The sequence below is a fragment of the Microcaecilia unicolor genome, chromosome 14 (assembly GCF_901765095.1).
Source record: "Microcaecilia unicolor chromosome 14, aMicUni1.1, whole genome shotgun sequence".
NCBI lineage: Eukaryota > Metazoa > Chordata > Amphibia > Gymnophiona > Siphonopidae > Microcaecilia > Microcaecilia unicolor.
The window spans coordinates 12,475,821-12,491,502 of record NC_044044.1 but is presented as its reverse complement, the minus strand read 5'-3'; the positions used below and the strand labels follow the sequence as shown (position 1 = coordinate 12,491,502).

At 48.2% G+C, this 15,682-nt stretch overlaps 1 protein-coding gene across 1 annotated transcript in view; it reads right to left on the bottom strand.

Annotated features, from left to right (window-relative positions):
- ZCWPW1 (zinc finger CW-type and PWWP domain containing 1) overlaps window positions 1–15,682 on the bottom strand; it is a 230,803-nt gene that overhangs the window by 69,270 nt on the left and 145,851 nt on the right. The window contains exon 9 of the mRNA XM_030188050.1: window positions 6,505–6,625. Coding sequence (XP_030043910.1) covers window positions 6,505–6,625 — 121 coding nt within the window. The remainder of the gene's footprint in view (window positions 1–6,504; window positions 6,626–15,682) is intronic.

Below are 15,682 nucleotides of genomic sequence, written 5' to 3'. Positions count from 1 at the left end.
CTACTGCCTTCCCATCTCCGGAAAAGATTAGTTTGCGGATTAATACCTTTCAAATATTTGAACGTCTGTATCATATCACCCCTGTTCCTCCTTTCCTCCAGGGTATACATGTTCAGGTCAGCAAGTGTCTCTTCATATGTCTTGTAACGCAAATCCCAAACCATCCTCGTAGCTTCTCTTTGCACCGCTTCCATTTTTTTAACATCCTTCGCAAGGTACGGCCTCCAAAACTGAACACAATACTCCAGGTGGGGCCTCACCAATGTCTTATACAGGGGCATTAAAACCTCCTTTCTTCTGGTCACTCCTCTCTCTATACAGCCTAGCAATCTTCTAGCTTCGGCCACCGCCTTGTCGCACTGTTTCGTCGCCTTCAGGTCCTCAGATACTATCACCCCAAGATCTCTCTCCCTGTCCGTGCCTATCAGACTCTCCCCGCCTAACACATACGTCTCCCTTGGATTTCTACTCCCTAAGTGCATCACTTTGCATTTCTTCGCATTGAATTTTAATTGCCAAACATTAGACCATTCTTCTAGCTTCTTCAGATCTTTTTTCATGTTTTCCACTCCCTCCGGGGTGTCCACTCTGTTGCAAATCTTGGTGTCATCCGCAAAAAGGCAAACTTTACCTTGTAACCCTTCGGCAATGTCACTCAGAAATATATTGAACAGAATCGGCCCCAGCACCGATCCCTGAGGCACTCCACTACTCACCTTTCCCTCCTCCGAGCGAACTACATTCACCACCACCCTCTGGCGTCTGCCCGTCAACCAGTTCCTAATCCAGTTCACCACTTCGGGTCCTATCTTCAGCCCGTCTAGTTTATTTAAGAGCCTCCTGTGGGGAACCGTGTCAAAAGCCTTGCTGAAATCTAAGTAGATTATGTCCATAGCACGTCCTTGATTTAATTCTCCTGTCACCCAGTCAAAGAATTCAATGAGATTCGTTTGGCACGATTTCCCTTTGGTGAAACCATGTTGTCTCGGATCTTGCAACTTATTGGCTTCCAGGAAATTCACTATCCTTTCCTTCAGCATGGCTTCCATTACTTTTCCAATAACCGAAGTGAGGCTTACCGGCCTGTAGTTTCCAGCTTCTTCCCTATCACCACTTTTGTGAAGAGGGACCACCTCCACCGTTTTCCAATCCTCAAATTATAGACCGATAGCATCCATACCCCTAACAACCAAATTGACAGAAGGCATAGTTGCCAAACAACTAACAGAATACCTCACTGATTTCAACCTACTGCACGAATGTCAATCTGATTTCAGACCTCAGCACAGTGCAGGAACAATACTAACCACACTCCTGACCAGATTCAAGCAGGAAATAGCAAGGGGTAAAAACATCCTCTTATTCCAATTTGACCTATCAAGCACATTCGATATGGTCGACCACCACATACTACTGAGAATCCTCGACAAGATAGGAATTACAGGAAAAGTACTCTCCTGGATCAAGGGATTTCTGACATCCAGAACATACCAAGTCAAATCAAACTCAGATATATGTCCACTTTGGAAAGCGGAACGTGGAGTACCACAAAGCTCTCACCTATATTATTCAACCTAATGATGACACCACTGGCTAAATCTCTATCCAAACAAGGCCTCAATCCATTTCTCTACGCAGATAACATCACCATCTATATTCCCTTCAAACAGAACCCCACAAAAACCACCAAGGAAATAATAAGCATCATGACCATAATGGAATCCTGAGAATCAGCATTCATGCTAAACCTCAATAGACATAAAACCCAATGTTTCATTCTCTCGTCCCAATACAATAATGTTCCCCCCTCAGCAATTAACGCACAGGGTTCATCCCTCCCAATCTCAGACCACTTGAAAATCTTAGGCATAACAACTGATCGCAACCTAATGCTAGAAAGCCGAGGATGTTATAATGCCGTTGTTTCGCTCCATGGTGCGACTGTACCTCGAGTATTGTGTCCAATTCTGGTCGCCACATCTCAAAAAAGATATAAAGGAATTAGAAAAGGTGCAGAGAAGGGCGACGAAAATGATAAAGGGAATGGAACGACTTCTCTATGAGGAAAGGCTGAGAAGGTTAAGGCTCTTCAGCTTGGAGAAAAGGCAGCTTAAGGATGATATGATAGAAGTCTACAAGATAATGAGCGGAGTAGAGCGGACAGATGTGAAGCATTTGTTTACACTTTCAAACAACAACAAAACCAGGGGACACAAGATGAAGCTAGAATATGGTAGATTTAAAACAAATAGGAGAAAGTTTTTCTTTACTCAGCGTGTAGTTGGACTCTGGAACTCGTTGCCGGAGAATGTAGTGACAGCAGCTGGCCTTACGGAATTTAAAAGGGGTTTGGACAGATTCCTGAGGGAAAAGTCCATTGAACATTATTAACTTTTTTTTTTTTTGGGGGGGGGGTGGGGGGGGGGGTATTGCCAGGTTCTTGAAGCCTGGATTGGCCGCTGTCGGAGACAGGATGCTGGGCTTGATGGACCCTTGGTCTTTTCCCAGTATGATGGTGCTGCCAGACTCATCTTCAGAAAAACATGCTTCGAAAGCGTGAAACCCCTCCTAAGAAGCTTACATTGGCTTCCTATTAACGCTTGCATAACAATCAAAATTGTTAGGTTCTCAAGGCAGAAACTAGATTCGTGAGCCCTTGGACCACTGCCGTGGAGCAGCAGTGGCAGGCAAAACCACCCCCAAACCAGAGACAAGGCAGAACAGGACTGGAACCTCGGACTGGAGTTGCAGCTGAGGCAAACAAGCTGGAACAGGCAGAGCAGGAACAGCTAGACTTCACCTGCGCTTGACCGCCGTTCCCCAGGTGTTGAGCCCCTGGGTGCAGGCGGCCGGCAGGACTTACAGGACAGGACAGGAACTGGACTCTCAGACAAACAATACCACGCTAGGTAGAAAGCAGACAGGCTCAAGAACAAGGACTGAAAACTGTCAGGCAACCACTAAGAAAGGAACACAGACAGGAAAGAGTCAGAACTGAAAGCTGCCAAGCAGCCACTAAGGAAGAAACACAGACAACCAAGAACTAGACAAGGAATACTGACCAGAAACAAGACTAGGAAATAAGCAATAAAACCAAAGCTAAACTACACACAGACTAACTAGAACCAGACAAGGAACTCAGACAAGAAACTGGACTAGGCAGAAGTGCACAGAGCACACCAACAAACCCAGAGACCTTAGGCGATGCAAAGGCAAACACAGAAGTTTCCAGGTGGTTAATAAAGCTGAAGTTCACTGCAGGAATCACAAGGCAGCTACGGGTGTTGTTCAGGCACAAACAAGAAAAGCAAGTCTGGCAGCCCAGAAGATCTGGACCGGACTGGGCTGAAGTCTGGAACGTGTGACAGTCCATAGCAGCCACCGGTTCTGGCCACCAGAGGACGAGATGAGCACAGACAAGGAAACAGTCACAAATATGCACAATAGTCCACAGAATCATCTACGGACTCGCACCAGATTACATGACGTAACTTATTGATCTACCAATAAGAAACGTGACGAGAACAGCAAGAACCTACCTAACCCTTCACTACCCCAATTGCAAAGGTATAAAATACAAATCTTCACATGCCGCCAGCTTCTCGTTTATAGGCACACAACTTTGGAACTCACTACCCAAAGACCTGAAACTCACAGAAAACTACCTACAATTTAGAAAAAACATCTTTTCAAGAAGTCTTTCCCCCCTGGATCTGCCTAATCCCACACCACCATACATCACGAAAAGTTCAGAAATGGAAAACAATAATATTAACCTCTCTCACAATATGCTAATACTAGCCGTTCAGCCCGTAAAAACGGGCTAGTATAGGAGGGGGGGGTTGAAAGGCCCCCCCACCCCGCCGCCGAGTTCGCCGCTGCCGCTCCCCCTCCGAGTCCCCCCCCCTCCCGGAGCCATCGCCGCCCACCTTCCACCCAGTTGGGCCCTCGCTCCGCTATTGAAACAGCGAGAGCACGCAGCTCTACTGCTGAGCTGCCGTGGCCTTCCTTCTTCTCTGCCTGTGTCCCGCCCTCGTGTGACGTAACGTCATCAAGGGCGGGACACAGGCAGAGAAGAAGAAGGAAGGCCAACGGCAGCTCAGCAGAGCTGTGTACTGCTTGCCCTCGCTGTTTCAATAGCGGAGCGAGGGCCCGACCGGGTGGAAGGTGGGTGGCGGCGGCGGCGACTCCGGGTGGGGGGAGCATTAGCGACGGCGGTGTCCCTCGCAAATGCGCAGTAGAGACCCTCTCTGTTCCGCCCTCGTCATCACGTATTGACGCGGGGGCGGGGCAGAGAGGGTCTCTACTGCGCATTTGCGAGTGAGTACGACACTCGCCATTTATATATAATGATAGCAACCTAAGTGTTTATTGTACTTCTGTATTATGTACTAGACTTCTACAAATTTAAATGTTGTAACCACCTTTTTAACAATATGTAAGCCACATTGAACCTGCCATACGGTGGGAAAATGTGGGATACAAATGCAATAAATAAATAAATAAATGATTGTTCTCATACCTCACACCAACATTATCGGCTTTTGTCTCACCTAGAATGTAAACCGCACTGAACCCTGGAAAGGGGATATTAGCGTATACAAGAATTGATTTGATTTGATATTTCCGGATGTGGCGAGAGTGACACAAGAGAGGCATAAGGCTTTTCTTGCTATGAGGCAGGAGGCCTTCAGGCCGATACTGAGATCACGGGAGATAGACTGGCTAACTCTCGTGGTCGCCGGTGAACCCGGAAATTCAATGCTGGGGCCGTATTCGGCCACCAGAAATGAATTTCAGGCTTTTTTTTTTTTTACGTCGCAAACATAGCCAGTTAAGCTGATATTCATCAGCTGACTGGCTAAGTTATAGCAGCCAGTGATAGACCTGCTATTTATACAGGTCTGTCTGGCCACCAGACTTAACCAGACTGGGCTAGTCGCTGTGATATTCAGAGGGAGATAGCAGGTTATCTCCCACTGAATATTGGTAGCCGTCTTGAGAGTATTAAATCAGCCAGGTGCAATTCCTGGCCAGTTAAATACTTTTGAACACCAGCCAGCTTGCCTTTGGGTGCCACTTTTGTCTTATGATATCTCTACAAATGTATACTTAAATACTTCGGTATAAGATACATTTGCTTTGTCCCGGAACAGCTACGTTCCTTTTTGGACTGGAAGAAGCTCTCTCCAGGTGTTCTTTCTTAGTTTGATTACTGCTTTTTTGTGCTATTTTAATGTTACTCTGGTCGATCATCATGCCAAAGCCTGTGCTTTATTATTAATTATTTACCTATATTTCAGTCCCACATTTTTCCCTTCTCTTCCCCTCCCAGCCTTCTTGTGATCTAATGTATCTATTTGAGAGGGGGTATTTTTATCTTCTAATATTTTTCTGTATGTTTGCATCAAACTCTGAAAGTAGATTATGTTTCTGAATCAAGTTGATACTTGTAAGATTGTGTATGTAAATAATGTTTAAAAAAAAGAAGTTTGGGAACTGTACCTTTCAAGCTACTTAGTATCCTCCAGAAATACCACCCCTCACGCCCAAAACTACCCCCACAATCACCCCTTTACCCCTCAACTATCCTACCTCCCAAAAACACACCCAGAATTACCAATTCACCTCCCACTATCTCCACCCCCAAAACTAACCTCCCAAAATTACACTTTCACCCCAACTACCCCACTCTCAAAACAAAACCTCAAGAGCTATCCCATCACTCCCCACTACCCCACAACTAACCAAACATCTCACTTCCCCCAAAACCACCCCCATAACTACCCCATCACCTCCCAATGATCCCATTACCCCCCTACCCCAACAAGTTACACCCAACTACTCAGTCCTCAATCTATATCCTTAAATATCCCCATCCACAACTACTCTACCTGCCAAAACTACCCCACCCTATAACATCATCCTTAACTACCTGCACCCACCAAAATAACTCCAACTACCCTATCAGCCTAGCTCCTCCCACTACCAAAACTACTCCAATAAATACCCATCATATCAACTATGCTACCTCCAAAAATTGTATCCTCACAACTACTCAATCACCAACTGCCTTCACCCTCTCAAAATTACATCCCCACGACTACTCCATTACACAACTATCCTCACCCTCCCCAATCTACCCTCCCAACTCAGCACCCTCAATTACTTCCACCCCTTACCACACAGCCTCTTTCCACAACTACTTCATCATCTTCTAACTACCCCATGCCCCAAATCTACTCCCCTATAACCACTCTACTACTCCCAATTACTCACATAAGTATTCCATCACCTCCTAATTACTCCCACCCCCTAAAACTGTCCTACTGAGCTGACCAAACTTTTCCCTCTGGGAACTAGATCACTTGGTAGCTTGACTCAGATGAGTAACCTTGACAGTCTGTCACAAATATGGGTCCAGAACCCTTATAAGATTAACCCCATGGCCCAAAATTATTTTTTTTATCCTACTGTGGTTGAACAGCAGTTTGGATCTCCTACCAGGGGTATCCATATTGCTTGGCCCACACAATGGATCCTGGGATAAAGGTAGCATAGATGACATCAGGTTCTGAGCCAGACCATGTTTCCTCAGGAACATCACAGGTGCTGTATTTCAGATCTGGAATTCAGAAGTAGGTATCAGCACAGGATGTTTATATGCTCTGAAAACAGACCAGCAAACCCACCTCAAGAGGGATGTACACTGGGCCAGTCCACTTAAAACAAACCTTTTGAAGTTTGTATGTATACTGTCATCAAGGATAGGATGAGCCAGTCCTGGCTTCACCTCCTCACTGCACGTTTTGACTTGAATTTCTTTTAATTTTGTTAAGAAACTGAAAAGCGAAATTGCTTACCTGTAAAAGGAGTTCTCCATAAACAGCAGGCTCACGTACACACACATGTAATGAAGTCTGGCAGGATGTGTTCTACAGAGCCCAGAAAAACCTAGAAGGATTTCCTGATTTAGCCTTTTCTGCTCCCTGGCCAATAGTATAACTGGTATAGGCTTCAACTCTGAAAGGAATGACAGGTGAAATTGTGTGCCTGCATGATCCTGCTGTCTACAGACAACACCCACTACAAATAAGCGAAGATGGGCAGAATGCATGCATTCACATATGTGGCAACTCCAAGCTGAGGGTTGCCTTAGTTCTTCTGTTATTCTAGGCAATAGAGTCAAAATCCTGATCCTGGGTGGGTGGCTGAAGTTGAAGTGTGCTATGCAAACAGATTTTGGAGAACAGTATATAATGTAATCCAATACATAATTGAACATGGTTCTTTTAATTACTTCGAGGCCCAGCACATAGTTGTATGAAATAGATAGCCGAGAGCATTTCCTAATGTCCTCTATGCAATGTAGGTAGTACAGCAGGGCCCATCTGCAAACAAGTGATTGCAAAGACACTTCAGCAGTTTAAGTATGATGCTTTAGGACAATGGTTCCCAAACCTTGTCCTGGAGGCACCCCAGCCAGTCAGGTTTTAAGGATATCTATAATGAACATTCATGAGAGAATTTTGCATGAACTGCCTTCACTACATGCAAATCTCTCTCAAGAATATTTATTGTGGATATCCTCAAAAACCTAACTGGCTGGGGTGCCTCCAGGACCGGTTGGGAACCACTACTTTAGGAAGAAGACTGGGAGAAAAATGGATCAGTTAAGGTGAAAACCCATTGTTACCTTAGGAAGATGTTTCAAGTGGTGCACAGTAGGGTCCAGTTTTTGAAAAAAAAAAAAAAGTGCTTGTAGGGAGGGTAATATACCAGATTTTGGAGTTTACTGACTCTTCTGATCAAGATGATACTTCAGGTGACAGGAATCAAGTGGCTCAAAAGGAGCTTTCATTAGCTGAGCGAGGACAACACTGAGATCCCATGATACAGTGAGAGGCTTTGTCAACAGCAAACCTCTCATTAAGTAAACAACTAGAGGCTGTAAAGTGATGGGTTTATCTCCTACACGTTGATCATAAGCATTGATAGCGCTGTACTGAATCCTTACTGAGGTTGTTTTGAAACCAAACTCAGACAGATCTGATCAAAGGTTACTGTGCTTGCAACATTTCATTTAGACTGGTTGTGTGACTAATACAAATAGGCTTTTGGCCACTGCTTTACTGTGTACAAAGCAGTGATCGAAAGTCACATGCTAATGAGCTCGCTAGTATTAAAATGAGCTCATTAGTGATTCTGTACAATGCACAGAGAAACAGCGCACGGAAAACCCTTGCCCTAACGACTAAAATCTATTGACAGCTCCGGTAGTTGTTAGGGCAGGGTGACTTTTACAGCCCTCTCTGTCCAGAATTTCTGCTGTAGCGTGAAAGTGAGGACATGGAAAGGCAGAAGGCTGCACTGCTGCACGGAAGGCAAGAGTTCTGGCTGCTTCTTTTTTGCATCTTCCTAAACATCAGGTATCGGCATAGCATTGTGATGGGTCTGGTAGAGGAGGCTGCCAAGTCCCTGCTTCTGGAGAGCAAAATGTACTACTCCTACTGTTTGGAAGGGGGGGTGTTTAACAGGAGGCTGAGCTCACGACTCTTTGGCACATCAGGAGCCCCCTCCCACATTCACTGGACATGCACACTAGAGCTGCCTACCACATAGCTCATGTTGGATTTATACATCACAGCTGGACCAACATTAAATCTATATAAAAAGCAAAATGAGCAAGTTTACTTAATATAAAAGAGCATGATAGCTCACAAAAAAAAAACTATGGCTATTAGTAGTCTATCTTCAAATTTCATCATTCATGGATAAAAGTCTTGCACTTCATCCTAAACAGTCTGGATTTTGGGCTCCTTTCAGTACAGAAATAGTCCTAGCTGTTTTACTCAGTGAAATTACTCTCATCTCAATAAACATAAACTAGTCCTATTTTTGGAGGCAAATAGCTCAATACTTGGAAAAGGTGTTGCAGCATAAAATTCAGTTTTCCCCCTTGGGGGTCTTGTTAGATCAATATGAAACATTAGCAGTTCCGCAAAAAGGGGCTCGGCAGTTCATCCGCAAGGCTAGCATATTGGGAAAGAAGCTTATTCTGAATGGCTGGATGACAGAGGAGCCGCCAGATTACTGGCACTGGAGAAACCGATTATATGACCTGCTTTTGCAGGAAAGAAGGGTGGTGGGATCTTCCCCCAAGAGAAGAAAGGTGTTCTTGGGCATCTGGGAAATGTACATACAATCATTATCATCAAGAGCCCGTAGTTTCCTGTTGAATAGACTGTAAAGAGGGAGGTTTTTTTTTTTTTTTTTTGTGTTCGTATAACTATCATTTTGTTCCTAGTTGGGACCATAAGACAATGGAATGGAGATGTCATGGAAAGAGGTTGAATAAGAAATGGGAAATGATGAATAAATGGAGTATTATGTATGGTCATCAATAAAATGTTGAACTATAAAGCAGAGGGGGGATGGGGGGCGTGGGGATAAAAAGAAAAACTTCATTGACTGGAATGCCAGAATTTTTGATACTTGTACAATGTTCATGTGGAAGTTAATGTTGGTTTGCATTATTCTTTCAGTCAATAAAAAAGATTTAAACTAAAACATAAACTAGTCCTGAATGTCTCATTAGATCTGCAGCTTTCGCTTTGGTTGATCACTCTCTTCTACTTTCCTGTTTAGAGGCTCCGAGTGTATCAGGTATGGTTCTTCTGTGGTTTTTTTCTTTTCTAACAGACTGCTCTTTCAGGGTTCAAATGAAATCCTCCGATTCTTCCTCTCACTCTCTTGGTTGTAAGGTTCCCCAGGGCTCAATACTCTCTCCTCTTCTCTTTAATCTTTTCCTTAACCCCTTAGCAACTCTCATTCAAACTTTGGGAATCTCGTTTCACTTTTATGCAGATGACATTCTATTGATTTATTTCACTAATCTATCTTCACCAACTATTCAGCCTTTGCAGGACTGTCTGACCCTTGTCTCTGACTGATTATACTCCCATGGGCTAGTTTTGAACAAGAATAAGACAATAACATGCTGGTTCACTGGTGGTCTATCAATCCCATCCATACCCTTAAACCTTCTTGATCATACTCTTTCACCAGTTAGTTCTTTCAGGTATCTTGGTGTAACTCTTGACTCTCAACTAAATTTTTCTCATAAATTTCTGGGTCATGTAAAACAGGCTTTTTTATCCTTTGCCAACTTCGCTCGGTTCATAGATTCTTTGATTATGACACTTTTCATGCTTTGATCTTCTCTCTCCTCATCACCAGGCTAGATTATTGTAATATCATCTACCTTAGCTGCTCTCATTCACTTCTTGAGAAACTCCAGACTCCCTGTGTCTTCTTCAAATAGAGTTTAGCTGCTTCACCTGCTTTCTTCAGCGTCTCCTGCATGGTGAGCACATATTCGGCCAAGTTCTTAGGTTCCTCCTCCCAAGCTTCCCGAACCACATCCAGGATTTCTCTAGGTCTCCACCCATATACCAATTCAAACGGAGAGAAAGCGAATGCTACATACCTGTAGAAGGTATTCTCCGAGGACAGCAGGCTGATTGTTCTCACTGATGGGTTGACGTCCTCGGCAGCCCCCTCCATCGGAAAGTTTACTAGCAAAGGCCTTTGCTAGTCCTCGCGCGCCCATGCGCACCGCGCGGCCGTCTTCCCGCCCGAAACCGGCTCGAGCCGGCCAGTCCAGTATGTAGCAAGACAATACACTTCAAGGGAAGACTCAACTCCAAAGGGGAGGCGGGCGGGTTTGTGAGAACAATCAGCCTGCTGTCCTCGGAGAATACCTTCTACAGGTATGTAGCATTCGCTTTCTCCGAGGACAAGCAGGCTGCTTGTTCTCACTGATGGGGTATCCCTAGCCCCCAGGCTCACTCAAAACAACAACCATGGTCAATTGGGCCTCGCAACGGCGAGGACATAACTGAGATTGACCTAAAAAATTTACCAACTAACTGAGAGTGCAGCCTGGAACAGAACAAACAGGGCCCTCGGGGGGTGGAGTTGGATCCTAAAGCCCAAACAGGTTCTGAAGAACTGACTGCCCGAACCGACTGTCGCGTCGGGTATCCTGCTGCAGGCAGTAATGAGATGTGAATGTGTGGACAGATGACCACGTCGCAGCTTTGCAAATTTCTTCAATGGAGGCTGACTTCAAGTGGGCTACCGACGCAGCCATGGCTCTAACATTATGAGCCGTGACATGACCCTCAAGAGCCAGCCCCGCCTGGGCGTAAGTGAAGGAAATGCAATCTGCTAGCCAATTGGATATGGTGCGTTTCCCTACAGCCACTCCCCTCCTATTGGGGTCAAAAGAAACAAACAATTGGGCGGACTGTCTGGTGGGCTGTGTCCGCTCCAGGTAGAAGGCCAATGCTCTCTTGCAGTCCAATGTGTGCAGCTGACGTTCAGCAGGGCAGGAATGAGGACGGGGAAAAAATGTTGGCAAGACAATTGACTGGTTCAGATGGAACTCCGACACAACCTTCGGCAGGAACTTAGGGTGAGTGCGGAGGACTACTCTGTTATGATGAAATTTGGTGTACGGGGCCTGGGCTACCAGGGCCTGAAGCTCACTGACTCTACGAGCTGAAGTAACTGCCACCAAGAAAATGACCTTCCAGGTCAAGTACTTCAGATGGCAGGAATTCAGTGGCTCAAAAGGAGGTTTCATCAGCTGGGTGAGAACAACATTGAGATCCCATGACACTGTAGGAGGCTTGACAGGGGGCTTTGACAAAAGCAAACCTCTCATGAAGCGAACAACTAAAGGCTGTCCTGAGATCGGCTTACCTTCCACACGGTAATGGTATGCACTGATTGCACTAAGGTGAACCCTTACAGAGTTGGTCTTGAGACCAGACTCAGACAAGTGCAGAAGGTATTCAAGCAGGGTCTGTGTAGGACAAGAGCGAGGATCTAGGGCCTTGCTGTCACACCAGACGGCAAACCTCCTCCAGTGGAAGAAGTAACTTCTCTTAGTGGAGTCTTTCCTGGAAGCAAGCAAGATGCGGGAGACACCCTCTGACAGACCCAAAGAGGCAAAGTCTACGCCCTCAACATCCAGGCCGTGAGAGCCAGAGACTGGAGGTTGGGATGCAGAAGCGCCCCCTCGTCCTGTGTGATGAGGGTCGGAAAACACTCCAATCTCCACGGTTCTTCGGAGGATAACTCCAGAAGAAGGGGGAACCAGATCTGACGCGGCCAAAAAGGAGCAATCAGAATCATGGTGCCTCGGTCTTGCTTGAGTTTCAACAAAGTCCTCCCCACCAGAGGGATGGGAGGATAAGCATACAGCAGGCCCTCCCCCCAATCCAGGAGGAAGGCATCCGATGCTAGTCTGCCGGGGGCCTGAAGCCTGGAACAGAACTGAGGGACTTTGTGGTTCACTCGAGATGCGAAGAGATCCACCAAGGGGGTGCCCCACGCTTGGAAGATCTGGCGCACCACTCTGGAGTTGAGCGACCACTCGTGAGGTTGCATAATCCGGCTCAGTCTGTCGGCCAGACTGTTGTTTACGCCTGCCAGATATGTGGCTTGGAGCACCATGCCGAGACGGCGGGCCCAGAGCCACATGCTGACGGCTTCCTGACACAGGGGGCGAGATCCGGTGCCCCCCTGCTTGTTGACATAGTACATGGCAACCTGGTTGTCTGTCTGAATTTGGATAATTTGGTGGGACAGCCGATCTCTGAAAGCCTTCAGAGCGTTCCAGATCGCTCGCAACTCCAGAAGATTGATCTGTAGATCGCGTTCTTGGAGGGACCAACTTCCTTGGGTGTGAAGCCCATCGACATGAGCTCCCCATCCCAGGAGAGACGCATCCGTGGTCAGCACTTTTTGTGGCTGAGGAATTTGGAAGGGACGTCCCAGAGTCAAATTGGAGCAAATCGTCCACCAATACAGGGATTTGAGAAAACTCGTGGACAAGTGGATCACGTCCTCTAGACCCCCAGCGGCCTGATACCACTGGGAGGCTAGGGTCCATTGAGCAGATCTCATGTGGAGGCGGGCCATGGGAGTCACATGAACTGTGGAGGCCATGTGGCCCAGCAATCTCAACATCTGCCGAGCTGTGATCTGCTGGGACGCACGCACCCGCGAGACGAGGGACAACAAGTTGTTGGCTCTCGCCTCTGGAAGATAGGCGCGAGCTGTCCGAGAATCCAGCAGGGCTCCTATGAATTCGAGTTTCTGCACTGGGAGAAGATGGGACTTTGGGTAATTTATCACAAACCCCAGTAGCTCCAGGAGGCGAATAGTCATCTGCATGGACTGCAGGGCTCCTGCCTCGGATGTGTTCTTCACCAGCCAATCGTCGAGATATGGGAACACGTGCACCCCCAGCCTGCGAAGTGCCGCTGCTACCACAGCTAGGCACTTTGTGAACACCCTGGGCGCAGAGGCGAGCCCAAAGGGTAGCACACAGTACTGGAAGTGGCGTGTGCCCAACTGAAATCGCAGATACTGTCTGTGAGCTGGCAGTATCGGGATGTGTGTGTAGGCATCCTTCAAGTCCAGAGAGCATAGCCAATCGTTTTGCTGAATCATGGGGAGAAGGGTGCCCAGGGAAAGCATCCTGAACTTTTCTTTTACGAGATATTTGTTCAGGGCCCTTAGGTCTAGGATGGGACGCATCCCCCCTGTTTTCTTTTCCACAAGGAAGTACCTGGAATAGAATCCCAGCCCTTCTTGCCCGGATGGCACGGGCTCGACCGCATTGGCGCTGAGAAGGGCGGAGAGTTCCTCTGCAAGTACCTGCTTGTGCTGGAAGCTGTAAGACTGAGCTCCCGGTGGACAATTTGGAGGTTTTGAGGCCAAATTGAGGGTGTATCCCTGCCGGACTATTTGGAGAACCCACTGATCGGAGGTTATGAGAGGCCACCTTTGGTGAAAAGCTTTCAACCTCCCCCCGACCGGCAGGTCGCCCGGCACTGACACTTGGATGTCGGCTATGCTCTGCGGGAGCCAGTCAAAAGCTCGCCCCTTGCTTTTGCTGGGGAGCCGCGGGGCCTTGCTGAGGCGCACACTGCTGACGAGAGCGAGCGCGCTGGGGCTTAGCCTGGGCCGCAGGCTGTCGGGAAGGAGGATTGTACCTACGCTTACCAGAAGCATAGGGACCAGTCTTCCTTCCCCCGAAAAATCGTCTACCTGTAGAGGTAGAGGCTGAAGGCTGCCGGCGGGAGAACTTGTCGAATGCGGTGTCCCGCTGGTGGAGAGACTCTACCACCTGCTCGACTTTTTCTCCAAAAATGTTGTCCGCACGGCAAGGCGAGTCCGCAATCCGCTGCTGGAGTCTATTCTCCAGGTCGGCAGCACGCAGCCATGAGAGCCTGCGCATCACCACACCTTGAGCAGCGGCCCTGGACGCAACATCAAAAGTGTCATAAACTCCTCTGGCCAGGAATTTTCTGCACGCCTTCAGCTGCCTGACCACCTCCTGAAAAGGCTTGGCTTGCTCAGGGGGAAGAGCATCAACCAAGCCCGCCAACTGCCGCACATTGTTCCGCATGTGTATGCTCGTGTAGAGCTGGTAAGACTGGATCTTGGCCACGAGCATAGAAGAATGGTAGGCCTTCCTCCCAAAGGAGTCTAAGGTTCTAGGGTCTTTGCCCGGGGGCGCCGAAGCATGCTCCCTAGAACTCTTAGCCTTCTTTAGGGCCAGATCCACAACTCCAGAGTCATGAGGCAACTGAGTGCGCATCAGCTCTGGGTCCCCATGGATCCGGTACTGGGACTCAATCTTCTTGGGAATGTGGGGATTACTTAGTGGCTTGGTCCAGTTCGCAAGCAATGTCTTTTTTAGGACATGGTGCAAGGGAACAGTGGACGCTTCCTTAGGTGGAGAAGGATAGTCCAGGAGCTCAAACATTTCAGCCCTGGGCTCGTCCTCCACAACCACCGGGAAGGGGATGGCCGTAGACATCTCCCGGACAAAGGAAGCAAAAGACAGACTCTCGGGAGGAGAAAGCTGTCTCTCAGGAGAGGGAGTGGGATCAGAAGGAAGACCCTCAGACTCCTCGTCAGAGAAATATCTGGGGTCCTCCTCTTCCTCCCACGAGGCCTCACCCTCGGTGTCAGACACAAGTTCACGAACCTGCGTCTGCAACCTCGCCCTACTCGACTCGGTGGAACCTTGTCCACGGTGGGGGCGTCGAGAGGTAGACTCCCTCGCCCGCATCGGCGAAGCTCCCTCCGCCGACGTAGTCGGGGAGCCTTCCTGGGAGGTGGCCGCTGTCGGCACCGCACGCGGTACCGACGTCGGGGACCTCAACCTGGGCGATGGGCCAGCCGGCGCCACGCTCGACGGTACCGGAGGCGCAAGCACCGCCGGTACCGGAGGGGTAGGGCGCAACAGCTCTCCCAGAATCTCTGGGAGAACGGCCCGGAGGCTCTCGTTTAGAGCGGCTGCAGAGAAAGGCTGAGAGGTCGATGCAGGCGTCGACGTCAGAACCTGTTCCGGGCGAGGAGGCTGTTCCGGGCTGTCCAGAGTGGAGCGCATCGACACCTCCTGAACAGAGGGTGAGCGGTCCTCTCGGTGCCGATGCCTGCTGGGTGCCGAATCCCTCGGCGACCCACAGCTCTCGGTGCCGACATGGGGAGGAGACCGGTGTCGATGCTTCTTCGACTTCTTCCGAAGCATGTCACCGGAGCTCCCCGGCACCGACGAGGAGGACGTAGAATCCATCCGTCGCTTCCTCGGGGC